General features: G+C 38.1%; 3 protein-coding genes across 5 annotated transcripts in view; all 3 read left to right on the top strand.

Moving 5' to 3' along the window:
• The first annotated feature begins 1 nt into the window (after position 1).
• Positions 2-8,162, top strand: ddx42 (DEAD (Asp-Glu-Ala-Asp) box helicase 42). 2 transcript variants are annotated; one of them, XM_038284926.1, is made up of 18 exons: positions 2-80; positions 1,184-1,402; positions 1,534-1,690; positions 1,789-1,844; positions 2,128-2,164; positions 2,439-2,591; positions 2,697-2,801; positions 2,998-3,117; positions 3,204-3,380; positions 3,477-3,605; positions 3,707-3,806; positions 3,901-3,948; positions 4,027-4,124; positions 4,304-4,580; positions 4,693-4,919; positions 5,027-5,137; positions 5,278-5,382; positions 7,049-8,162. In XM_038284926.1, the coding sequence occupies exons 2-18, from the start codon at positions 1,191-1,193 to the stop codon at positions 7,640-7,642; spliced, it is 2,706 nt and encodes a 901-aa protein (XP_038140854.1). In that variant the 5' UTR covers positions 2-80; positions 1,184-1,190; the 3' UTR covers positions 7,643-8,162. The 2 variants fall into 2 exon arrangements, with proteins under 2 accessions (XP_038140854.1, XP_038140862.1); XM_038284934.1 differs by lacking the exons at positions 2-80; positions 1,184-1,402; positions 2,128-2,164 and having other exon boundaries at positions 1,628-1,690.
• A 1,863-nt stretch (positions 8,163-10,025) lies between these two features.
• On the top strand, positions 10,026-22,003 carry limd2 (LIM domain containing 2). 2 transcript variants are annotated; one of them, XM_038284915.1, is made up of 5 exons: positions 10,034-10,098; positions 10,177-10,238; positions 17,487-17,531; positions 18,959-19,095; positions 19,199-22,003. In XM_038284915.1, exons 2-5 carry the CDS (start codon positions 10,236-10,238, stop codon positions 19,356-19,358), a joined length of 345 nt encoding a protein of 114 aa, XP_038140843.1. In that variant the 5' UTR covers positions 10,034-10,098; positions 10,177-10,235; the 3' UTR covers positions 19,359-22,003. The 2 variants fall into 2 exon arrangements, with proteins under 2 accessions (XP_038140834.1, XP_038140843.1); XM_038284906.1 differs by having other exon boundaries at positions 10,026-10,238.
• Positions 22,004-22,999: 996 nt separating this feature from the next.
• Positions 23,000-24,983, top strand: part of map3k3 (mitogen-activated protein kinase kinase kinase 3) — a 28,364-nt gene continuing 26,380 nt past the window's right edge. Inside the window, exon 1 of the mRNA XM_038284895.1 lies at positions 23,000-24,056. The gene's annotated coding sequence lies outside the window, so the exon portion shown is untranslated. The remainder of the gene's footprint in view (positions 24,057-24,983) is intronic.

Here is a 24,983-nt window from a genome sequence, read left to right as displayed (position 1 = left end):
AGTGACGTGACACGTAAATGACGCAGACGCCCACTGGGTTCTAAAAGAAACACAGAAACATTTACTGTCTTCAGAATCAGGTAAACAAATGCACATTTATCTGTCGTAGATTAACTGATACAATTTTTAATTCTCCATTCTGCCCCATAACTACCGTATTTTTTTTTATAAAGGCCGCACAATTCAACAAAATTTAGAGCTTTAGCCTCGGCCCTGATGCGGCCTTGTGCTAATGCTAACATGTTGTGTTGTACCCCGAAAATCTAATCGGTATTATGAAGATTGAAGGTTTTAACGTATTATTTTTCTTCTATAAAATATCATTTTATTTGTACATATAGACATATAATCATGCTATTAGGGTCGTTTTATCGTTAGCGTCAGTCGTTTTTAAAAGTGATGTCTCGTTTGAATAACTACGAAATATATATTTAATCAATGCGACCAAACTCATTGCTATATTATTAGTCTAGTGGCTAAAGTTAGCTATAGAATCTGTAGCTGGATAAAATGTAATCCCGAATTATAATTTTAGCTCGACCGTACACTGAATGGACTCTGTCGTACTTCAGTTGCGATGGTGATCAAATAAATATACAAAAATAACTGTAAAAATCTTCAGACTTAGATTTATCACTGCATATTGTCAAATCTCCACTTAAAAATACTGCTATGCTGCATCACTCACATTTGTTTGCGCCATTGTAGCCACTGCTAAACGGTACATATTTCTTAAATTGCATTTTGAAACTGTGTTTTTCCATAAAACGTCAAGTGTCCCTAAAGTTTGATGATAAAATACAAAATTCAAGATGTGAAAATGCTTTTAAAGCAACGTGTCACATCAAATTATACAAATATATTAGATAAACTTGCTGACTCTGGAACACCACCAGCATTTATTTTGCTATAAATACACATCTAAGAAAATTGATTCACTTTTTGTACCCCTCAGCTATGGAAGTCCTATGAAGTGCATTGGTTTAAAAAAAAAATGTTATTTTTCACAAACAGAAAATTTGATTAATCAATTAACTTCCCAACCCTAGCATTTGGTAGACCAAACTCTTTTAGGTTCTCTTCATTCCTACTCTGATTATTAACTATATACATGTATCATCTCTTCCATGGACAAGCATGATGATCAAATATGTGTCTAATAAAGATTTTTTTTTTTCCACAGCACAACCATGAATTGGAACAAAGGTGGGCAAGGAGTGAAGCGTGGGTTTGGCTTTGGAGGTTTTTCCCTTGCAGGAAAAAAAGAGGAGCCTAACGTTCCTCCAAGATCTCAAACAGCATTTGGATCTTCTGGATCAAGTGGGGGTTATGGAAAAAGCCCACAGCTTCCATCTTTCTATAAAATAGGATCCAAAAAAGCTACTTTTGATGAAGAAAATGCGTAAGATACAGTTGCTCTGGATTAATCCACAGTTATACACATAAACTCCCAATATTTGAATAAAATGTAAAAGAAAACTAAATAACAAAATATTGCAAATATTAAATGCTTTGTTTGTCATTTTTGTTTAGGTACTTTGAAGATGATGAAGAAGAGTCCAGTAGCAATGCCGACCTTCCCTACATTCCTGCTGAGAACTCACCCACACGGCAGCAGATGCAGTCGAGTGGCGGTGGTGGCTCAGATAGCGAAGATGACCCTTTAGATGCCTTCATGGCAGAGGTTGAGGTGGGAAAAGATGACTTTTACTTTGTGCAATAACAATCTATAACATATCTTTGAAAATTATAAATAATAATGTATTGTATTTAATTTCCATTTCTTAGAGCCAAGCAGCGAAAGACATGAGGAAACTAGAAGAAAAGGAGAAATCCTCATCCAAGTAAGGCTCTTCTTTAAAATAAGAAATTCCTGGGGGAAAAAAAAAATAGTTAAAATTCTGTACTCATTCAGTCAGGCTCCTGTTTGACTCTATTTTTCCCTATTTGCCTCGTGCTGGCTGATATATTGAGGGTCTTAATTGTTCCACTAACTGGCACAAAAGGCCAGAAAACAAATATGATCCAATGGGGAGACTGACGCTGAGTAACTGTGGGGTGTGGGCTTCATTTGGTTTATGAACGAGTTGCAGGGAAGTTTTTTTTTTCTCCGCTTGTTTTTTTCAGGGGTATTCGTGATGACATTGAGGAAGAAGATGAGCAAGTGAGTGAACTCTTTCAAAGTTTTTAAATCCTCTACAATGCGGACCAGAGACATACTTCCTGTATCCTCTCTGGTCTGATAGAGTTCCATTCATCGCCTCTCTCTGATTCTGCAGGTTGCCATTAGGATCGTTGTTGTGGTCTGATAATGTAATGTTTTTTTCTTTAGCCAAGCAAGTGAAGTTACTGTTTTGTGTTTTGTTTGCTCAGTTTAGGAGGCATGAAGAGCATCAGATCATATATATTCTTAAAATAAAATGCTCTGTTCTCTGCAGGAAGCCTATTTCCGCTACATGGCAGAGAATCCTACAGCCGGGCTGACCCAAGAGGAAGAGGAGGAAAACGTCGACTATGACAGTGATGGAAATCCTATTCCTTCTACGACTAAGAAAATAATCCTGCCCCTGCCGCCTATTGATCACTCAGAGGTACAGTTGACAGCTGTCATTATGAAAAGTAGCTTACTGCAATATCCATCTTTTTTTTGCAATTTCTGAAACCTGTGTTTTGTTTTGTTTTTCTCTGTCTCATAGATTGACTACCCACCCTTTGAGAAAAACTTTTACAATGAACATGAGGAGCTAAGCAGTCTCACAGGTACTCAAGTGATGGAGTTAAGGCAGAAGCTGAACTTGCGGGTACGTCAGCTATTCTTTTAATTCACAATCATAAGTAAAGGTTTAGAAGAATGCAATTCATTTGTGTGATTAAGCTATTCTAGATTTTTTTATTTTATTTTTTTGCTTAATAGATTGGAAAATACATTTCTTTGAGGGACTGAGTCATCATGTTAACATGAGCTGATTTTAAAGTTTGTCATCTTTGTTTTTTCAGGTTTCTGGCGCTGCCCCTCCAAAACCTTCCACCAGCTTTGCCCATTTTGGCTTTGATGAGCAGCTTATGCACACAATTCGAAAGTCTGAGTATACACAGCCCACACCGATTCAGTGTCAGGTACAGTCAAACATCTATATTTTCCCACAGTAGAAAGTGAAATAGAAATTGGTGCAAAATATTCTTTGTTCACATCTTCATTTTAGGGTGTCCCGATTGCCCTCTCTGGACGCGACATGATCGGCATTGCAAAAACTGGAAGTGGTAAAACTGCAGCTTTTATCTGGCCAATGCTGGTTCATATTATGGACCAGAAGGAGCTGGAGCAGGGAGAGGGGCCTATTGCAGTGATTGTTTGTCCCACCAGAGAGCTTTGTCAGCAGGTAGATAATGAGAGAAGATTTGAAAAATCCTGAATATAACGTTTTTGTGATTCCTTCTTCACTAATATTTGTGTTACTGTTATTCATGATTTGTAGATCCATGCTGAATGTAAGCGTTTTGGAAAAGCCTACTCGCTGCGTTCTGTAGCTGTTTATGGAGGAGGCAGTATGTGGGAGCAAGCCAAGGCTCTGCAGGAGGGAGCAGAGATTGTAGTCTGCACACCAGTAAGAAACTTGACCTTTTTTTTTTTCCTCTGCTGTGAACAAAATGGTTGGTATCAACATAAAAAAACGAGAACTTTACCCACTAAACCTTGTTTATGCAGGGTCGATTGATTGATCATGTTAAAAAGAAGGCTACGTCCTTGCAGAGGGTGACATACTTGGTTTTTGATGAGGCTGATCGCATGTTTGATATGGGCTTTGGTAAGCTGGTATTGTTACGTCTTATTTTTATAACGGCTTTTTAAATGGCTCTATTTTTTCTTATCTAATTTTTTATTTCAAACCTTTTTTTTAGAATATCAGGTGAGATCAATTGCAAGCCACGTTCGCCCAGACAGGCAAAGTAAGTATTTATTCTTGTATTTTGAGATGTCCAAAATGTAAAGCAGTTTTTTAATTCCCAATACAATTTCCTTTACAGCTCTTCTCTTTAGCGCCACCTTTCGAAAAAAGATTGAGAGGTTGGCAAGGGACATCTTAGTTGATCCTATTCGGGTCGTGCAGGGAGACATCGGAGAGGTAATTTATCATTTCAAAAAGCTTTTATGTCTTAATAGATATTTAAATAAGTTCTAGCACCTGGTTGAGTATCAAATACGTACTGTTGAAAGAGAACCATTTTTACTTGTCAGATTTTATTCCATTATTGTCAGTTTCCTTTAAATTGCAACCCTTTTGTTTCTGTCTTCTTTTAAAAGGCCAATGAGGATGTGACTCAGGTGGTGGAGCTGCTGCACAGTGGATCAGATAAATGGAACTGGTTGACCCGAAGGCTGGTCGAGTTCACTTCCACTGGCTCTGTCCTCATTTTTGTTACCAAGAAGGCTAACTCTGAGGAACTGGCCACTAACCTAACTCAAGAGGGATACAGCCTTGGTCTCCTGCATGGAGATATGGACCAGAGTGAGAGGAACAAAGTCATCAGCGACTTCAAGAAGAAGAACTTACCCGTTCTGGTTGCCACTGATGTAGCCGGTGTTTACTCTCATTATTTTTACATCTTTACACGTTTAAATATTTTGAGTGTCTGTTTTAAAATATAAAAAAATCCTAATGTTTGCCGCCTTTTTTACCTCTCGCTCCACAGCCCGTGGTCTGGACATCCCGTCAATTCGCACAGTAGTGAACTATGATGTGGCACGCGACATCGACACACACACTCACAGAATCGGTCGAACAGGTCGCGCTGGAGAAAAGGGTGTGGCCTACACCCTGCTCACAGGCAAAGACACCTCATTTGCTGGTGACCTGGTGCGGAACTTGGAGGGAGCAAATCAAGCTGTTCCTAAGGAGCTCATGGATTTAGCCATGCAGGTGGGATGAAATAAAGATGTTTTCAGCAGAACATTGGGAGACTGAATGGGTTTTTTGGTAATATGGGAATAATTTATGTAAAGTAATTTACATTTTTTCTCCTGCAGAATCCCTGGTTCAGGAAATCACGCTTTAAGGGGGGTAAAGGGAAGAAGCCCAACATCGGTGGAGGTGGTCTTGGTTATAAAGAGCGACCAGGCCTGGGGGCTGAAAGCTCTGTAAGTTACTTTTTAACATCAAGTGTATATAATGTTCATGATGTCAAATTTCAAATCTTTATCATATATCTCCACCTCTAACTGCTGAATTGAAGAGTTGAAGTTGAATGTTTAAAAATCTTTTTTTATTATTTTTCCAGGAACGTAGCAGCAGCTTGTCTTCCTCTAGTGGTTTTGAAGGCTATAGTAAACCAACAACAGGGGCGATGGGGGACCGCATGTCTGCACTGAAACAAGCCTTCCAGGTGCTGCTCCCTTTCATTCTTTCTCTAACTATAGCCTCTCAGCTTTAACATTACTTTTAAAAAGACCCCCTCTGAAGTAGGGGTGTAAATCACACCCATCATGGCGATTTGATTCAGTATCGATTTCCTGGCCCAAGGATTTGATTATTTTCTGTACTCAAGAATACACCACGATACGATTCGATTAATTGGTTCTTTTTTTTTTTTTTTTTTTTTTTTTAACCTTACAGGCTTAGACAATGTTTAAAATTTGAAATAAATCAATGAAAGCTGTAATATCGTTATGCATTTTTTTTTTTTTTTTTTGAGAAACATTCACTGAAAAATAATAATATACCTGCGTTATAGATTCTGAAAGGCCTTGCATCAAAAATACTGCACAAAATCAGTGCAATGAATGCAATTCTTCGGCTCCAGACATCCCCGCCCCCTCCGCAGACGCTCCGCTGCTCCTCTCCCAAATTGTAGCTGACCGCCGACAGTGCCGCTGACAGGAGGCCGGCTTGTTTAGTTTTTATAACTGAAATTGTGAAAAAACAACTCGTGAAGTTTGACCCGCTAGAAGAGCGAGGTGCGCGAGAACGCTGGGACCCTTTTTCCACCTGGATCTCTGCTCTTTTTGGCCCTCGTGTCCCTCCGTCGGCGGACTAATCTCGCCCCCACTTCCTCACCGCCTCGGCCATATCTAGACCCACAGTGTGTAGCACAGACCACGCTTCAATATTGAGCATAAATCAAAAATGTCTTTTTTTGTAAAAAAAAAAAAAAATACACCTCAAGCAAGTGTAAAAACAAAATTGCAAATTTTAGTTTTTTTTTTTTTTTAGATTTCTGCCATTTCCATCAAGGTTTTCTGACGTACTTCAAAGTGCTCATTAGAAAGAGCTGATGGAAACACACCTTGTGATAAGCACAAATTAAGTAACACAAACACTATGAATGGGAAATCATATTAGCTTGTTCATATCTTACCTTTCAGCCATTTAGCACTGCGTCTTTTATGCCAAGAAATGTATGTTTATTGAGAAATGAAACCCCTCACTTGAAGTTAGAAGGACAGAGAATCCAATCTTAAGTTTTCGAATTAAAACATGAGCAAAATAAGTCTATTTGTTGATGTCTAGTCACTGAAGATGTCAAGTTATTGTCTCATCTGGACATAAACATGGACACTATACAGTTAATTTCTAGTTTATCAGCACTCCCTTAGCTTTGAGCACAGGAAACATTTTTAATTTGAAGCTGTTGCTGTTGACTAGTGTGTGAGAGCTGAGGGGATGAGACAAAGTGGAGCAATCAACAATAAATCCAATTTTGCAGATGCTACTGCTGCAAATACAGAACTGTCTCACATAAAGCTTGCTATTCAATGGTTTAGTCAGTCAACTTTGACTTGATTAATAGCCTCGCTTCGTGTTAGCTGTGGTATAGTTATTTTGAGAAAGGCCATTTTGTCTCAGATACAGATAATCTTCAAAACAGGCGACGCAAGAGAATATCTAATGAAAAATATGTAAAATGCCAACATTAAATTTCTCAAAAAAGAGGTTAGGGCGTTATGGAATTGATAGTCTGTGATCAACAGCCTTTTCACTAATTTTGAATATCTTCAAAGTTTTGTTCTGCCTTTACAAAGCACTTATTTTAATGTCTGCTTTTGTTTTAGGCACAGTACAAGAGCCACTTCATAGCTGCAACCAGTGGACCTCCAAAGCTCAGCACCAAGTCCAGCAGCTCCTCCTGCTGGACGAGTGCTGGAAGCCTGAACTCTGTGCCAACAGAGGCTGCCAATGGCTCTGAGCGACACAACATGGCTGCTTTTTCAATGCCTGGTTTCACGAGTGCTGGCTCCCTGAGTTCAGTGCCCAACGTTCAAACCAGTTCACAGCAAAATAACCCTTCGCCTGCACCTCCCACGCACAGAGAGAGTCCTCGCGACAGATATGGAGACTCCCAGGGACGCTCTGGAGACAGCCATCACCGCTACAGTGACAGAAGTGATCGTCATAGTGGTGAGGATCGCTACGGCGACCGGGATCGACACGGTGACAGAGATCGTGACCGCCATGGCGACAGGGATCGCCACAGCAGCAGGCACAGTGACAGCCGTAATGGTGATGGAAGCAGGAGGGACAGAGATGAGCGAAGGGGTGATAGGGATGGGGGAGACAGGGGAAGTGGGGAGGGGAGGGACAGAGGAGATGATAGCTTTGCTGTTCCTGAACCACCAAAACGTAGAAAGAGCCGGTGGGACAACTAAGAAGAAATAAGTTAACTCGTCTCAGCTCCCCTACATCCAGGCACCCAACTGCGCCATTAAGAGTCGGTCTGTTTAGGCAGATGACTGAAGCATATCACAAAGTGACACGAGCAGACCTATTGGAGGGGGTTTGGATATAATGGTCAAAAGAGTTGGTTTGACTCAATATGTGGTCCCAACTCGATAAAGTTGGTTCAGTTCAGAAAAATCCTAAACACCAAGATAAATCATAAACCATCCAACGGATATTCCTTAGTCAAGTCAAGCTAAAGAGCTGTGAATTCTAAAAGTAATTAAAATAATTGCAGTTTAAGATAGATGCTTATGGGCTTACAAACCTCATGATTTGTATATTTTCATTTTGTGTACTACATAACTTTGTCAAAGTCATAGGCCGCAGATAAATGAACATGTGAAATTAACCGTGTTGCTCTTCTTGTGTGATGTATTCATGTTTTAGTGGAGTGCCTTTTCATGGCATAGTGTATATCACAAACAATAAAAACATGTTTGATTTAAAGCTTTGGCATCATCATGCTTTTTGCGGTTTCTGTATCTGGCAAGATGGCCTGTGGGCTCTGAGGGGGCTAGAGAACTGAAGGAGAAATACCAACAAAATATGCACACAAAGAAAGAATAGAATCCTATTTGATTATAAATGTGTTTTATTAAAATTTTAATTTGAATTAAGACTATATAATGTGAATGGTTGGTTGTCCTGTTTGTCTCTCTGTTGCCCTGCGATGGCAACCTGTCCAGGGTGTACCCCGCCTCTCGCCCATTGACAGCTGGAGAGAGGCACCAGCACCCCCTGTATTAGAAAACGGGTGGATGGATTATATAATGTGGCAGGGTGGAGCAGTGGTTAGCACTGTTGCCTAGCAGCAAGAAGGGTCTGGGTTTGATTCCTGGCCCAGGGTCTTTCTGCATGCAGTTTGCATGTTCTCCCCATGCATGTGTTGGTTCTCTCTGGGTACTCCGGCTTCCTCCCAAAATCCAAAAACATGTCTGTTCGGTTAAGTGGCTTCTTGAAATTGTCTTTAGGAGTGAGTGTGTGAATGGTTGTACGTCTTTGTGTTTCTCTGTTTTTGCCCTGCCACAGACTGGGAACCTGTCCAGGGTGTACCCTGCCTCTCACCCATAGAATGCTGGAGACATTGGCCCCACCATGACCCACCATAATGTGGAGATGAATATAATTTTGAAACTGAACTTGGATCATCCCTCTGTATAAATATGTAAGAAAGGACTATCCCACCCACTGCGTTAATAGGTCCACTTCTTCCTTTTGCAACAATCCACTTGTATGAGTCTGTTCCCTTTACTTTGAATGTGCTCAAAATGAAACGTTAAGCACATCTTCACTTTGACAACCCACTACAAAAATTTGATGTTTGATTTCCTTTGTTTTATCATTTAACAGTTTTGTTTTTCAGTGAGAATAAAATGCACTGATAATTATATGTGAATTGTCTTATCTTAAACAAATGTAATAAGCTTAGAACAGTGAATAAAGGTGATAAAAGCTTCCGAAAGTCACACCATTGGTGATCCTGTGGCACTACCAGACCAGAACAAGAGATGGCAAGGGCCCAGATAACCAATATACACATAGTCTTTCTCACAAAACCAGAAAAAACAACTGTTCAATTAATCTCAAAGCACTTTACAGTTCACCAGATCATCCAGGTAAATTGATTCAAAGTTTTCTTTCTAAGTAAAACCAGTATTTTTGCATCGACTCGAAAGCAATCCCTCACACTAAGCATGCTTGTAGTGACAATGGAGAGGAAAACCTCCAGCAGAACCAGGCTCAGTGTGAGCGGCCATCTGCCGAGTCCGACTTGGTTTCAAGGAGACAGAAGCAGAGATACAAAAAACAAATGTAAAAGGTGGCCCCATCCAGGAAACACACAGACAGGCAGACGAGCTCCAAGCCAACTCCCAAGTCAGAGGATGAAGAGAGCACATCCAGCCAGTAACAGTCAAAGAAACAGGACTACACTGAAAAACAGGCCAATCTCCAACATCTATAAACAAAGGTGTCGATGGGAGCAGTACAGTTGATATTTCTCACCAGGATGGAGTCACAGCCAAACAGTAACAGAGGAGGCGAAGCTCTGCAGAGTGGGAGAATAGAGATAGAATGAAGCAGAATGATGAAATAGGTGTCCCTATGTCCTCCAGCAGTCTAAGCCTATAGCAGCATAACTAGCTCAGGATCAAAAGTAAATGTGTGTTTTCGTGCATTAAAAGTGTTATAAATGATTTAATTTTAAACAATTGTAGATGTATCATCCTAAGTTAACTAAAATACAAACTGGGTATTTTGTCCGACGGAACTTGAATGCGTCTGGAACAGAAGCGAACCAATAGCGTGCGACATCCTGCCGAGGAAGAAAACTGTTGTATTGAAAACCGAGACGAGGAGCGGAGCAGAGGGCAGAAACTCGCCGGTAACCACTCTAACCCCCCATTACAATTATTTCCAGGCAAGAAGAAAACAATAACAATAATTTAACAAATATTATCAGACTAGCATCAGAGCCAGGAGAGTTTGCTTTAACCCAGTGGACCGCAACAAGAAGCACAGATGGTGAGTGCTGCTTTTTCTCCCTCTCTGTCCGTTGGTTTGCACCGTTTGTCTGCAGCCTGTTCTCTGTTTCTCTCAACCTGAGATGAGGTGATGATGCCCGACCTCTCTGAAACCAATAACCATCCCAAACCCGTGTTTCTCAATAAAATATGTAATTATTGTTTATATTCAGAAGGAAATGGAAGGTTTAGCTTTAGTACAGGATTTAAATCCCCCCCACCGAGTGCTTTAAAATGCTAACAATGCGCCAAACGGAACGTCTACTCCCCTGCTAGCTAAAAGCTAATTAATATATTTTTAAAAAAGCAACGCTTAATTTCATCTAAAACGCACACCTCTCATCGACTATAATTGGTAAAGCCTTTAATATAAAACATTTTTCCTACCCTTACTTTTATTGAATGATTTGTAAAAGCGTGGTAGAAGTTAATGTCAGAGTGTTATGTTATTGTTTTGTTCTAACATATTATTCACTCCTTGAAGCTGGATATCTCTGCGCTGGTATAAATAGGACACAGAAATATGTAGTGTAGCCTGATGTCCCTGCATACACCAGCCTACTGTAAAGTGTTTGGGTTGGTTTGAGATTGCCAGTGTATCATAACGTTTGGTTAATAATATATTATAATGATATTTGTAGGAATTATTTCTCCATTAAATCTTAGAATTTGAATTATTTAGTTTGATTTGTTATTTAGAATAAGATTTGTTTAGTGATTCAGTTAATTAGTTAATTAATTTTAGCTTGGGATGTGGGTGTTTCACTGTATAAATAGGGAGGTCTTTGATAGCTTATTATGCACGTGGGTGGTCATATGTTTTTTTTTGACTTGATGTAGGGACTATTTGCACAAAACTATAAATCAAAAATCAAAAAACTTAAAGGTGATCAAAGGAAATGGTGAATTCAACTGAAATATCCACCTGATGCACTGTGGATTCTGGCTTACGCAGTCCAAAAAGATAAAAAATGGTCAAAATCCAGTTCTCAGTCTTCAGCCAGTCAGTCAATCATTCAGTCCATTAGAGAACAGGTGCAGGAATCAGATAGAGAGCAATAGAAAAACCCTGTGAAGCCTGTATCCTGTCTGAATGGAAAAATAAAGCAAGCAAAGAACTTTATTTTGATCCTTTTTGATCTTTTTGAACTGCGTAAGCTAGAATCCACGGTGCATCGGGTGGATAGTTAATTTATATTCACATTTTTCTTTGATCGCCTTTAAGTTTTTTTATTTTTTTTATTTTAGTTTTGTAAAAATAGTCACTACAATATTTATGCAAAATAAATAGGTATATTATCATCCAATTGATTTGCTGCTTTATTTATATTATAACATCTATTATTTCTTACATCTTTCTGTTTTGATGAGTAGATTTAAGAAATAGATAAATACAAAATCAGTTAATAGAGCATCATTTTAGTGAAATTAAAATCTAACATTTTTTGTGATCTTTATATAGTAACACAAGCGTAACAAGCTGATATCAGCTGGTTAATGAATTGGGATGTCTTTGTGCAAAGCTAGACTGGAGTCAGCTGCTTAACAGGCATGCATGTCACGCATGGCCAACTGTCATTTTGTCTTAATACTTTACTTTAAAGCTCTTGTTTAAAGCCAAGAGTCTCTGAAATGTTTAGTAAACTCTATAGGATTGGCTGTTGCCTTGATGGATGTTATTTTTGCCTTAGACTAGACCTAAGTACCCAATGGAGGACAGCAGATTGACTTCTTGTCTTGTAAAGCAATGTCCATCAGCTGCCTGATCTCTTGAAACTCCTCTTTTATCCTTTAGAAGCATTACAGCCTGATCGGCTGTTAATTATTTTCCAAGCATATGGCTACATGGCTTAACTAACTACATGATAGCTTTCGTTTCCTGCCACAGTTTTCAGGCTGTCTGACTGTGTGACAGTTTTTTAGTTACACTGCTCCCCCATATCTGTTAGTTTTTGTTTAATAGAGAAATCAGTGGTAAAGTCTATATTTGTTTACAAATTAAGCAGGTGGGGTGGTCACAAATGATATAGAATAAAGCTGCAGTAAGACCTAATGTAGTGTAATGGAAGCATATGCTCTTATTTTACTGGAACAGCACCAAATCTTGATTGGTTCTGGATGCTAAGAGTGTCTTTTTGATTATAAAGGGATAATATTAGTACTACTTTGCATCAAAAGTTAAAGTTCAAAACATAGCTGTTTAATAGCGTATTTTAGTTTTTGTGTAGATTTCCTCTAAAACCTATATAGTTGAGTGAATTTTAGTTGTGCACAGGGGAGTTTGCAGTCCTTAGACACAAGTCTTTATGCATTGAATGCTTGACTTTCTGAAAGGAGGTTGGTGTTTTTCTTCTTTGCAAGAGAATACAAATCTTTCCTGATAGGGTTGGTAGACATGCATTCAACCTCCTACACAGCAGATAGCCACATTCTTTTCTTTTGATCTATATCACTTGTTCCCATTTTCTAAAATATTCATGTATAATATAAATGCTTAGGTTAACATATATTTTAAAAAACAATTCTAATAAAAACTATTCCCAAATGTGAAGAAAACCATTAGGCTTTGGCTTAGTCCATCACGGCATGGTGTTATTTCAGCTGTTATTTTGTTAGCTGAAGTGGATACCGTGTCACCATTCTTTTTCGTCACTGCCATCATCGTGCTACTGACTAAAACCTTTCAGCATCTTGCTTAGGAATCCCAGAATCATCAACTAGTAGCACCTGTGTATCATGTTTTCTTTTCAGGTATTAAAAGCTTTTAAAGTTCGGGGAATTACTGAAAGGGAAACCTTTCCTTTCTGTGTTCCATTTTTGGCTGCAGCTGTAACGTTGCTGTGATTGCAAAGCAGATATTTGCATGGTAGTTGTGTTATAGATTTTTTTTCCCAGGACTGGATAAGGCATGCCATGCCGAATTCCATTCAAAGACAAGAATTTGATTGTGAAATATTTTATCTTCTCTGCTTCCCGATAACATCTAATCAGGTGAAGCACTCTTGGCTATTTCCTAAAACCACTTTTAACAAGGTTGAACATGAAAGGTTGCAGAAGGCTGGATTTCTTTAAGGCATCTAGTCAGCCATTTGTTATATTTCTTAAACTATTCAAAAGGAAATAAAACCACTTATGTAGCAAAGCAGCAATCTCTTTGATGCCTTTTTTTTGTCTTCCTCAGCTATTCGGTTCAGTACCAATTTTTGCATTTAAGCCAAGAGCAGATGTTCTCATTTATTTACCAGCCAGTTCAAAACAGTTTCACAAGAACTTAGACAAGCCTTGTAGAAAATAGGAACTAAACTTTCTGCTTTGTCAAAATTCAGTGGTGATAGGTCTCCTATTCTGCTAAAAAAAACCGCTGTCACGCTATTTAGCACTCATTTTTTTTAGAATTTCCACATGCAAATAGTATTAAAATGAGAAATACTCTTTGTTTCTCTCTTTATCTTTACTTTTCCTCCATTACGTTTTTTTCTAAGTTTTACGGTAATTGCTGTCACTGAAATAAAAAAAAATAAAAAAATAAAAAAAACAGCTGTAGGGGTGGGTAGTATAACCAAAAATATATTTTCTCTTCTTAGCAGTCAAATCTTGCTCAACTCTTAAACAATAAAACAGCTCCATCCAGACAAAAAAGCCCATATTAAAATCTTGTAAATTTACTTGAGTATTAAAAAGGATTGGGACATTTGGAAATGTATTTTCAACACAAAACATGATGAGCTGCTGTTTGGCAGATATAGTTTAATATAGTGATGAAGCTTTTGAAGCTCTTTATTGTTAGATAGTAAGTCAAAACAAGCCTGCTGAGGCATGAGCTATGCAGACAAAGCGATGGATGTGCCCATGCCACCCAGCACAGAAAAATGCCCAGTCATTTTCTTGTTACAGCAGGAAGTTGAGCTGGGGAAGTGAAATAGTAGCTGACCAAACATTCGCCCTGTTACTAGAAGTGATTACTCTGCAGACCGGTTTGCTGAATCCTTCACCGACATGTTAAAAAAGAAAATTTATTTTGAAATGCCTAGCAGCTAAACTAATTTCCCCCTTTTGATGGGTCAAAAAAAGGAACTGAACTGAACATATTTAAATGAGTCAAAGTTGAATCAGGTTATGCAGCCTAGGTGGAAATATTAAAACTTCTATTAAGTTTTACTTCTTCATCATTGTTATACTGTATGTTATTTTTCTTCTTTAAACCTCAGCAATTTGGGGCATTTTTCCTCTTCCCAGGACTCTTAGTCTCTGCATGTTCAAGTTATTGATTGAACTGAGATCACAGTCAAAGAGAGGCTATTTATCTTCTTTTCCAGAAACTGTTTTAGGAGTTGGGTGATTGCCATGACCGCCAGATCCAAAACGAAACACACAGTGAGAGAAATCTGCTGTAGCTCTTGGCTGATGTTGCTGGTTCTAAATAGGAAAATATTTGTTGAGCTTCATTTTAAGACAAACGTCTGGAACGCTATTAGATTAAATTGAGCTGTCACAATGATTATACAAGGATTGCTTCCAAAAATAAGAAACAGGAGTGTGAACATGTTCTTTGGATAACAAAAAAAAAAAAAAAAAAAACGCTTTTTAGCTGTAGTGAGTCATCATGTATTCAGAGATAATCCAAAGTGAAATATCTAATTTTTATCCTGTCCGCCTGCAGTTTAAGAAGAAAAATATAAAGATAGTTTATAGCTCCCATTTGTAACAGTCTGAAAAATGTATTGAAAAGACAGAAAGATTACATTTTAAAGGTTAGCTTATTTGCTTTAATGCCTGATTTAGTACATAACATGCACTCTAGCTGTACCTTTAAATTCTTTCACTGGAAAAAGTTGCACGATTTATGACTTTTTTCAAAGCCAAACATGCCATTCAGTGGGAGTTGGAGGCTGCAGTCATCCTTCACACACTAGTATTTAGAGCAGCTGCTGTTGCCTGGATAAGAAGATTTATACCTGTTGAAACAGACTTCACCTCTCAGCACATCTGAAGCTCATTTGACATTTAGTCATGACTTGTTTGTTTAAATCACAGATAAAAATAAAACATAGAAGTGGGATTAAATGGCCTTTAGCTTCCTAAATGTTCAACATAAACCTCAAGGCAAGTCTTTGTAATAAAAAAAACTATTTTAAAGAAAACAGAGGAACGACTTGTAATCAATCCCAAAGCTCCTGTTCTTTTGTTTATTTGTTTTTAACAGCATTTACACAAACGCAGACAGGCCAACGTGTGCAGGTGAGATTAAAACCAAAATGAAGGCTCAGAGAGAGGAATGGAAGCATTGAGCTAAGAGTTGAAGCTCTTTTGCAAGACGATTTGAGCATTGAGGCTGAAAGTGTTCCTTGTTTGGTCAGATAACTACAGTCCAGCTGGCTCCAGTTTCTCTCACGTTGCAGATTGCTCTACAGCTAAAACAGTGCCGGGGAGAGAGGATTAGTTCCACATAAAACCCCTTTATAAACACTTTGTTCTTTCCTAACAGTTTCCCTCATATTTCCTCATAAATTAGTGTCCTGCTTTCGGGCCACATTGATTGTGTCATCTAAACGTCTATTGTCAATAAACTTTGTAAGTACATATAAGTACAAAAAAGTATGCAGTTGAATTACTAGCTATCTGGTACTCTGCAAGACAGCAGAAACGGATGTGTCATAATCTACTTCCTGCCACATTCAAGCTCTTTTGGGGAAACTGTCACTTATGTACATATAAGGCAAAGAAAGACAAGATGGCACATGCAAACCCAAAAACGTGTGAGAAGTGTTTGAAAAGTGTATGTCTTTTACAGCTTCGGTAATAACACGATCACGCTCTTGCACCCCTGCTTTGCGGAAGGTATCAGTATCATTTAAGCTTGATTTCTAACAGTTTAAAAACTTTCCTCGAGAAGATCAAAGTCTTCTCGGTTCAGTAGCTATACAACAGCCACAGGAAGTGGTGTAGTTGCAGCGTGCTTGACAATCAGCAAGCATGAGTTGTCTGAGGGGTAGAAGCAACATAATAACTGCTCTCAGGAGGAACTGTGGATGTCAAGGAGATGTTTGACCGTTTGGATCTGATTGCATCCACAGGAAAACGAATGGCTTCACTGCTACTGAACTAATTGTCACAAAAAGGCATGTCATCCGGTTGCCACAAGTGCAGGCAATAGCCTTTGCTTTCCTGCTTGTAAAGTGATGCATAATAAAGTTTGAATAACATGGTATGTACGTTTCTGTTAGCGTTGCTCTTTGATGTTATAAGAGTCACAATAGAAACTGGTATATATGTAAAGTTGAATATAAAGGTGAATTATTAGAAGGTCTTTGGTGAAAACTTGACCTACAGCAGATGATAAAGTGACAGGCGATAAATCCTTGCAGTAAATTAGGTTAATGATTAAATGAGGATCAAATTCTGGTGATGACTTGAAACATGCAAGTGCAAAAAAAAACAACTAAAGAATTAAAAAAAAAGAATTCTGAATACTTTTTTATGACAGTAAATTTTAAATACATATTTCCTCTTTTTTACTCTTTTATTTTTCAACTACAAAAAAAGAGCAAAACCAAAGTAGTCATTCTTTCACATGCTGCAGGTCTTATTCTTTGCAGCTGTTAATCGCCCCAAACTCCATTTTACACCTGATGTTTCAGACAAACTTACATAAGAAGCTTTGAGAATAGTTTGTAGTGGACTTTCCCCTTCTGCAGAAAACAGGCTGCCCGTCTTTCTTCATACTTTGCTATTTCTGTGGCAGTCATTGTTTATGTGTTTAATACACCAAATCGTTTTTTCTTACCAACTTTTTTGAGGTATCTTTCAGTTTCTTTCTTTTAAACTGGCAGGAAAAGTAACATTTTATATTTGATCTAATTGTTGAATGAAAATACTAAATTTTTTATTAAAATCATCTGTATTTTAAAATCTCTTTTGTGCTTTTAAATGTCCTCACTAGAAGGCAGATTTTGTTGGATTATGCTATGCTGTGGGCAGAGCCACACCTCAGCTCCTATGATCAGACAGAAGGCACCTGATCCTCTCCCCTGGGTGCAAACAGACAGATGGAGCAAATGGAAACTAGGGGGGAAGAGAAAGATATCAGAAAGATAACGCAGACACAGTGGTAAACATGGCACAATCGCACTGTAAAGTATCCCTTCCAAAGGGGCTCAGGCATTTACAGTGAATGAGCAGAGATGCTTAAGGTTTGGAAGCCATGTTTAAATGTTTTATCTCAAATTATGAATATGTCTCCTTTTTTCAGGACACCAGAACCAACAATGAGGAAAAATCTGTCCAGAGATCTAAGGTAATCTCACAATGATAATTGTTATATTCTACTATTGTGCAGCAGGTTTCCTCCTGCTGGGTTGAGGTTTCTAGCAAAACTTCAAAAGACCTATAGACTTGAAGCAACACATTGTGAATTGGAAATTTAAAAAAAACCTAAAAATTGAAGTGAGCTTTGCGTTTGTATTTATGGACCGCCAAGACAGACTTTTATTGATCTTGGATCAATAATCTGGAATACCCAACCCCATAGGGAAGCTGGATGAATCATTCGTTAAACATACAGGCACAGGCAAAGCCTGGAGCAATACAGAAACTCTATCAAATCTGTCTGAGCTTGAGCTCTTTTTCCAAGAATGAAGGCCTATACTTGTATTTGGGCAAACAAGTTTTGTCTATATTTTTGGCAAATCTAAAAGGTTAGAAGATAAAATTGCAATGAAAGTGGTCTACAAATTAAAATAACAGGAATACTGATCCTATAGAGACTCCATTTTACTTGTTAAAAGTGAGAACCATGCTTTTTTTTCAACTTACTGACAATCTACATTTGAGGATTTAGTTGAAACATGACCTATTTAAAATTCAATAAGCATTTCTAATTTTTAAATGAACTGTATGTCACTGCCAGAACATTAATTTAATTTTATTTCTATAGCATCAATTCACAACACAATTAGTCTCTAGGCACTTTAGAGAGACAATTCCACCAGATCATACAGTCAGATTGGTTCAAAGTTTTATATCTAAGGAAACCAGCTGATAGCATTGACTCATTTACTTGTAGGCAATCCCTCAAACTAAGCATGCTTGTAGCTACAGTGGAGAGGAAAACTACCTTTGAACAGGAAGAAACCTCCAGCAGAACCAGGTTAGCTTAAACCCGCCTAGCAGAGTTCTGCCAATTCCTATATGTTCAAGCCTTTGTAAAAGAATGTTATGTTCAACTATATCAAATTCATCAATGAGATCTAACAGCACAAATACAGATACAAGTCCATTATCTGAGGCCATGAGAATATCATTAGTGACTTTCATCAGGGCTGTTTCAGTGCTATGATGAGCTTTAAAACCAGATCGAAACCCTTCAAAAAAACAACTATGTTCTCCAGAATTTTAGACAAGGTAGGAAGATTAGATATACGTCTATAACCGACCAAGTCATCTGGGTCAAGAGACGGTTTCTTAAGTAAAGATTTAACTACATTTACCTTAAAAGCCTGTGGCACATATCCCTGTAATAAAACAATCACATCAAAAATGGAGGAGGAAATCAGGGGGAATAAATAACTTGGTTGGAACTGTGTCTAACATGCATGTTGAAGGCTTAGTAATACTTTGAAAGTACAACTTGATCAAAACAGCTTAGACCCGGTTCAGATTCTATAGCTACCTCAGATGCTGCCTCAAATTACTCTCGGTAAATAAAAATATTTATGTGCTCAGTCTTTCAGCTTCAAGACCCAAAAAGAAGTGTGCGCATCATGTGAGAAGACAGTCTACCCAATGGAGAGATTGGTTGCCAACAACCTGGTTTTCCATTCAGCATGCTTCTGCTGCAAGCACTGCAAAGCCAAACTGAGGTGAATACATGCGCTTTAGCTTTCTTTGTTTTGCATGGTTATTTGATTCCTTCCTCCAGCTTCTTTGCTTGGTAAGTAACTCTGATTCCTCCCTTCCCCACAGCCTTGGCTCCTTTGCAGCTCTTCAAGGCGAGTTTTACTGCAAGCCCCACTTCCAGCAGCTTTTTAAAAGCAAAGGGAACTACGACGAGGGTTTCGGACGCAAGCAGCACAAAGAGCTCTGGAGCTCCAAGGAGTCCGATAATATAACAAAGTCACCATGATCTCGCCTGCCTTTTTTTTGTCCTTTCGAACACCTCCAGCATGTTGCAATGAACACATGCCTCATATACTGGGGCCCAGTTAATTCGACCACACACTCACATGCTTTTCAAAATGCCATCCGTACAGACACATGCACAAAAAGCTTAGAAATGACCCATAGCATCAAAATGTGTGGACATACTGTACATTTTACCAATAACCTTTATTTTTTAGATCTTATTTTCCAATTTCTTCGTGGGATTGGTAATTGATCGTGACCAAAATATTTCCCTGATATGGGGAGCGCATCACAATGTATTTTAGATTTTCTTTTTTTTTTCTTTGATTCATAATAATAATTTGCACCATCTTTTAATATTTTATCACAACCTCAGGCATTTCAGAAGAGTTTCAGAGCATCAAATGTTTGAAATAGAGCATGCACTCAGGTCAATTTTTACCCTATGATTACGGAAATATGTAGATTCCAACCAATATAACAACAGAAATGTATATCATCCATTACAGTGGTACGCTGTCAGACAAATCTTTCTGCTTCAAATGTTCAGGAACAAACAGGGTACAGAGTACTGTATAATAACCATGCACATTGGCAACAGCTCACCTCATGCTTTCATTCTTGTAGTTACATTTATTGATATTCAATTCATTCCCTTCATGTTTTTAAATTACAATTCTCAGTCTTATCCTTGCATGTTAGTATGACTGGGTCTTAATAGCCTTACCTTTTGACTGTAATCATGTCCTGTGTTGTGAATGGTTTTGTTTCATGAATGCACAGCAGTCTGTATCTAAAGGTGAAAGGATGAGATCCTTTGTGCTTTTATTGTTGGAATTGTAAATGATTTCTGAACTTGTGTTTTGTATGTTATCTGTACATAGAGCCGTGGTTCGTGATTGTTGACTTTTCCCCAACCTTACTGTACCCCCACTTTGCACAGACAAACAGTTACCAAACATGATGTTAAAAAACACAAGAAAATTGAGGCCTTGTCTGTTGTATATAAAAACAGACAAGAAAATGTTGCTCCTCTGTTGTTTGAGGCATGTTAGTCATTGATAGTCTTGTGAAGATTGTGATTGTTAATCCTAAATTCTAAAAGAATCAGTCTACTCTATGTTAATTCATAAAGATGTGTATGAAGCCTTTTGGGTAAGAGAGAAAACATCTTCAGGAAGTGAGGAAAAAGTTCAATTACATTTTCTTAAAGTACTTAGGATTATGTGGCATTCTTACATTTAGATAGTTTGTACAGACATGGTTTCTTGTTTTATCACTGTGCTCACTTCCTATTACTCTTTCCATCTAAAAAAGGTGGACTAGATTCACTTTTGTATTATTGCCTTTTTTCTTCACATTTTTTTTTACTTTGTTTCATAATTAAAAAGCAGTTTAGCAAGTGGACCTAATCATAAAATGCTAGTTTTGCAGCCTTTTGATGGAGAGTTTGGATCCTGTGATCTAGACATGAATCTTGCATGCAAAACCCATTGCAGAGCTCCCTCTGCTGGGGTAAGTTTGTTATTGATGTTCAGTGTGAAAGGGCGCTGGAAGTAATTTGCCTATGAACCTAACATAGCCTTTTTGAATATTTTGCCTCAGTCTGCAGTGCAGCAGAAGTACGGCTGCTTTTATCTCAAGTGATCCTAGTTAATCAAGGTTTCCATGTTTATATATTCCATCAATCTCACTCTAAAAGCTCTGAAATATCAAATTTCCTAAAATGTGTGAATATTGCTGACACTTGAATTACATAAAGTACGTTTCTGTGACTGAAAGTCTACTGTGAAACTGAGCATGCTGTGCAGTAAAGTTAGATCTAACCATATACCTTTTAAGAAAAAGAAGCCTTAGAAATAAGTACTTGAGGTTATTGTATTTTTAACAAAGTCCCCCCCAACAAAAAACAAAGTTAATGCAGTTTATTTTTTCAAGCTGTTCATTCTAGAGATCTACTCTGTAACAAAATCACTTCAACAAACCAGTGGCTGTTGTTTTCCTCTAAACTTAACTCATCATTTTTATCCATGTTTTCAATAATGAAAGGTATAACAGCATTTTTTTTTCTTTTTAACATCGTCTTTATGTCCACAGCAAATGATTTGAAGTCAATATTTAGGAATACTGTTTCTATTATCCTCTGCAGTTTGCCAAGGTACAACAGCAAACTCTTTGAGCTACATACTTTGATTAATAAAGCAGAAAAGGTACATTTTACACTGGTGCAAAGAGGCTCAGGTGAATGATTGCAGTGTGACATTTTAATGATTAATCTGTCTGTTCCTTTTGTGCTGGACATACATGTTGACTATTTTCTACTGCTGTTGTCACCGAGACATTAATAATGTATGCATCTTTGAGGGTGTATTCTGTTTTCCAGACTTGACCTCTGAGTTAAGATGGCCTTACAGCAAAAAAAAGACATTAAGACTGTATTTTCAGTCTTTCCCCCATTTTCCTTTATTACTAGTAGTTATTTGTTCTATGATACATTTTCTAATGTAAGCACGCCCCTCCTCTTTCTCCGCCATAATACTCAATCAGTTTTGTGCATATTTTCTTTTTTTTATTCATTTCCTTTTTTGTTTTGTTTTTTACATGCTTTTGAAAAAAATAAAATAAAATGCTGGTGTTGAAATAATACATTTTGCTTTAAGCTCAACTTATTTTAGGCGATGGTCATTTGTTTTTTAAGGGATGGTCATATTTGTTTACGATTTCCTCAAAAAAACAATAAGTTGTATAGCTGAGCTCCTTAAAGTTTTCATATTTATTTTGAGTGTCAAACTTGTGACCTCTTTATTTCTGGTTCGCGTTTAACTATATTTTCCTAATGAATCAGTGTCCTGGAGTGTTTAAAGTAATGATTTGGAAAAAAGCAGCTCATAGGCACTGCTAGTTGAGCAGGACAATTTTATTAACTGATTTATAGTGAATCAGTTGTGTTTTCAAACCAGACTCTGTAGCATTTATTGACATACAGTCTTAAACATTTTCTTTTCTTTCAGATTGCTTTTTAAAGGTGTTTTCACTCTAATCACTTTATCTAAAAATATCTAATGCATTGTTAAACACGGTAATCAGTTTTTCTGAAAAAAATCAAAAATGGGAAAGTGAAGCTAAATTAAACTGAGTAATGTATCATTACTGATCTTTCCCTTCTGCTACAATTTTGTGTAGATTTAACTAGTAATATGAGTACAATTGTTTTTGTTTATTTATATATATTTATAATTACATGTGTAAATGTTGATGGGGGGACCGTTAAAAAATAGTCCTCAGTAAGAATACATTGGAGAATTTGCACATTTCAATAAACATGTAGAGTGAGATTTCTTCATCTTAACCAATTTAATGAAATAAATGAAAAATGTAAGGTATACCACTGTCTGAGGCAAGGCATTCCATGCTCCTTTTATAGATATATGAACTTAGAGTTTGTATTTTCCTCCTACCTGTGAATGCCTCACAAACGTCAAACAATAGCTCCGCCCCTCCAATAATATGCGCGTTCCCGCGGAAAGCTATCTACCGAGTAACAGCGCGTCCCCGCAGCTTGACGGGCGATAATTTGGATAGTTTGTCAATCAGGAATTCCTTTGAGAACAACTCTGGATTATTTTAAACGTGTGGACGTATTTTTGGTCAGCAATGGATCCCAACACCACTAATGGGTTTTCGTGACTTGTTGCAGGAGCTGCAGCGGGTTCCGGTGGAGATATTTTGTTCTGTCAGGAAGTTTGACGTATTCGGTTGAAGACCGTTTCTTGGTTTGTTTTTGTTGTGAAAAGTCGCGGGCTAGCTAACTCTATCGCCAGTAACCCTGGAAAATACGTTATATTATAACCTTGGTTAAGCATGACTTGTTAAACATTCTTATTTTAGAGTTTGAGAAGTCTTTTTAAGGATTATAATCAGACAGTATTCCTCTAGTGGTTCTTAACGGTTGCTTTTACTTTTTCTGAAACGTCTCGACTGAGTCAAAACTATCGCGTCGCACGTTGAATATATTTTATCATTACATGTTCGTTAGGCCAGTAGGGCCTTTGGAGTGTTTTATGTTAGGAGGCGACATATATATATAATACTGAACTCTCTATCTGTTCTCAATAATATATTGAAGTAAAATTAGGCAACAAAGAAAAGGGAAATCTGAAGTTTTATCAGGAAGACAGGCTCTTATAATCACGGAAACTACAGTTTTCCCTTTGGAGAGCTCAGGAATGGATTTAATAAAAGCTAAAAGGCAACTGTTACGCCACATTTGGTAGATTTTTATCTTTTATATATATATATATAAGTTTCAGCTTAAAGCCCCCCCAAAAAAATCATGTTTTGGAAATTCAAGTTTTCCAAAGACCCGAGGCTGCAGCGGCCTCAGCAGGAACAGTTAGATTTAATGCTTTCTGTATAGAAAGATATTGTGTTTATCTTACATTTTTTTTAAAGATACCCTTATAGACTCTGTTAGTGAGTTAAAACTCTGTGAAAGAGGACAACATCCTCCCCCATATTTGGGGGTGTCTATCCCCTGCATGCTGCCGTCACTCTCACACCCTCTCACGGGTGTTTTGGTCTGACCGAGGACGTCGATGGACGTCTGCTCCTCCAGGACACTGTATCCCTCTACCATCGAGAGACGCAGGTGACTGGGTCCCCTACAAACGAATCTGGATCATTTTACCTGAGATTACAGGTGAGGGCTGTGGGGCGTTCACATGACATCGATGAGAACTGTGTTGCATTATGTTGTTTGTTTGTTTTTGTTAGGCATGGGAAACAGAGGCGGAGCTAGATTCAATTCATTTTATTTGTATAGCCCCAATTCACAACACATGTCATCTCAGGGCACTTTAGAGTTCACCAGATCATGCAGTCAAATTGATTAAAAGTTTTCTATCTAAGTGAAACCAGTTGATTGCATCAACTCTTTGACTCAATGCAATTCCCATGCTTGAAGCAACAGTGGAGAAGAAAATCTTCCTTTTAACAGGAAGAAACCTCCCGTAGAACCAGGTTCAGTGTGAGCGGCCATCTGCTGAGGCAGATGAGGAGACCGAAGCAGAGATACAAAAAGCAGCTGTAAAAGGTGGCCCCATCCATGAAAAACACAGCCAGGCAGACAAGCTCTGAGCCAACTCAGAGGATGAAGAGAGCACATCCAGCCAGTCACAGTCGGAGAAACAGGACTACACTGGAAAAACAGGCAGATCTCCAACATCTATAAACAAAGGTGTTGATGGCAGCAGCACAGTTGATATTTCTCTCCAGGATGGAGTCACAGCCAAACAGGAACAGACGAGGCAAAGCTACTATGAGGAAAAAGCAGAGAGAGAGCAGAACGTTAGAGTTTGAACTAACAGATTCTGGAGAGTGGGAGTATAGAAATGGAATGAAACAGAATGATGAAATAGGGGTCCCTATGTCCTCCAGAAGTCTAAGCCTATAGCAGCATAACTATAGAGATAGCCCAGGATAACCTGAGCCACTCTAACTATAAGCTTTATCAAAAAGGAAAGTTGTAAGCCTAGCCATAAAAGTAGACAGGGTGTCTGCCTCACAGACTAAAACTGGTAGTTGGTTCCACAGGAGAGGAGCCTGATAACTAAAAGATCTGCCTCTC

Source organism: Cyprinodon tularosa, unplaced genomic scaffold, assembly GCF_016077235.1.
Source record: "Cyprinodon tularosa strain WSP-4 unplaced genomic scaffold, ASM1607723v1 ctg105, whole genome shotgun sequence".
Classification (NCBI taxonomy): domain Eukaryota; kingdom Metazoa; phylum Chordata; class Actinopteri; order Cyprinodontiformes; family Cyprinodontidae; genus Cyprinodon; species Cyprinodon tularosa.
Note: the sequence above shows the minus strand (reverse complement) of the source record. Positions and strands in the feature narration are given on the sequence as shown.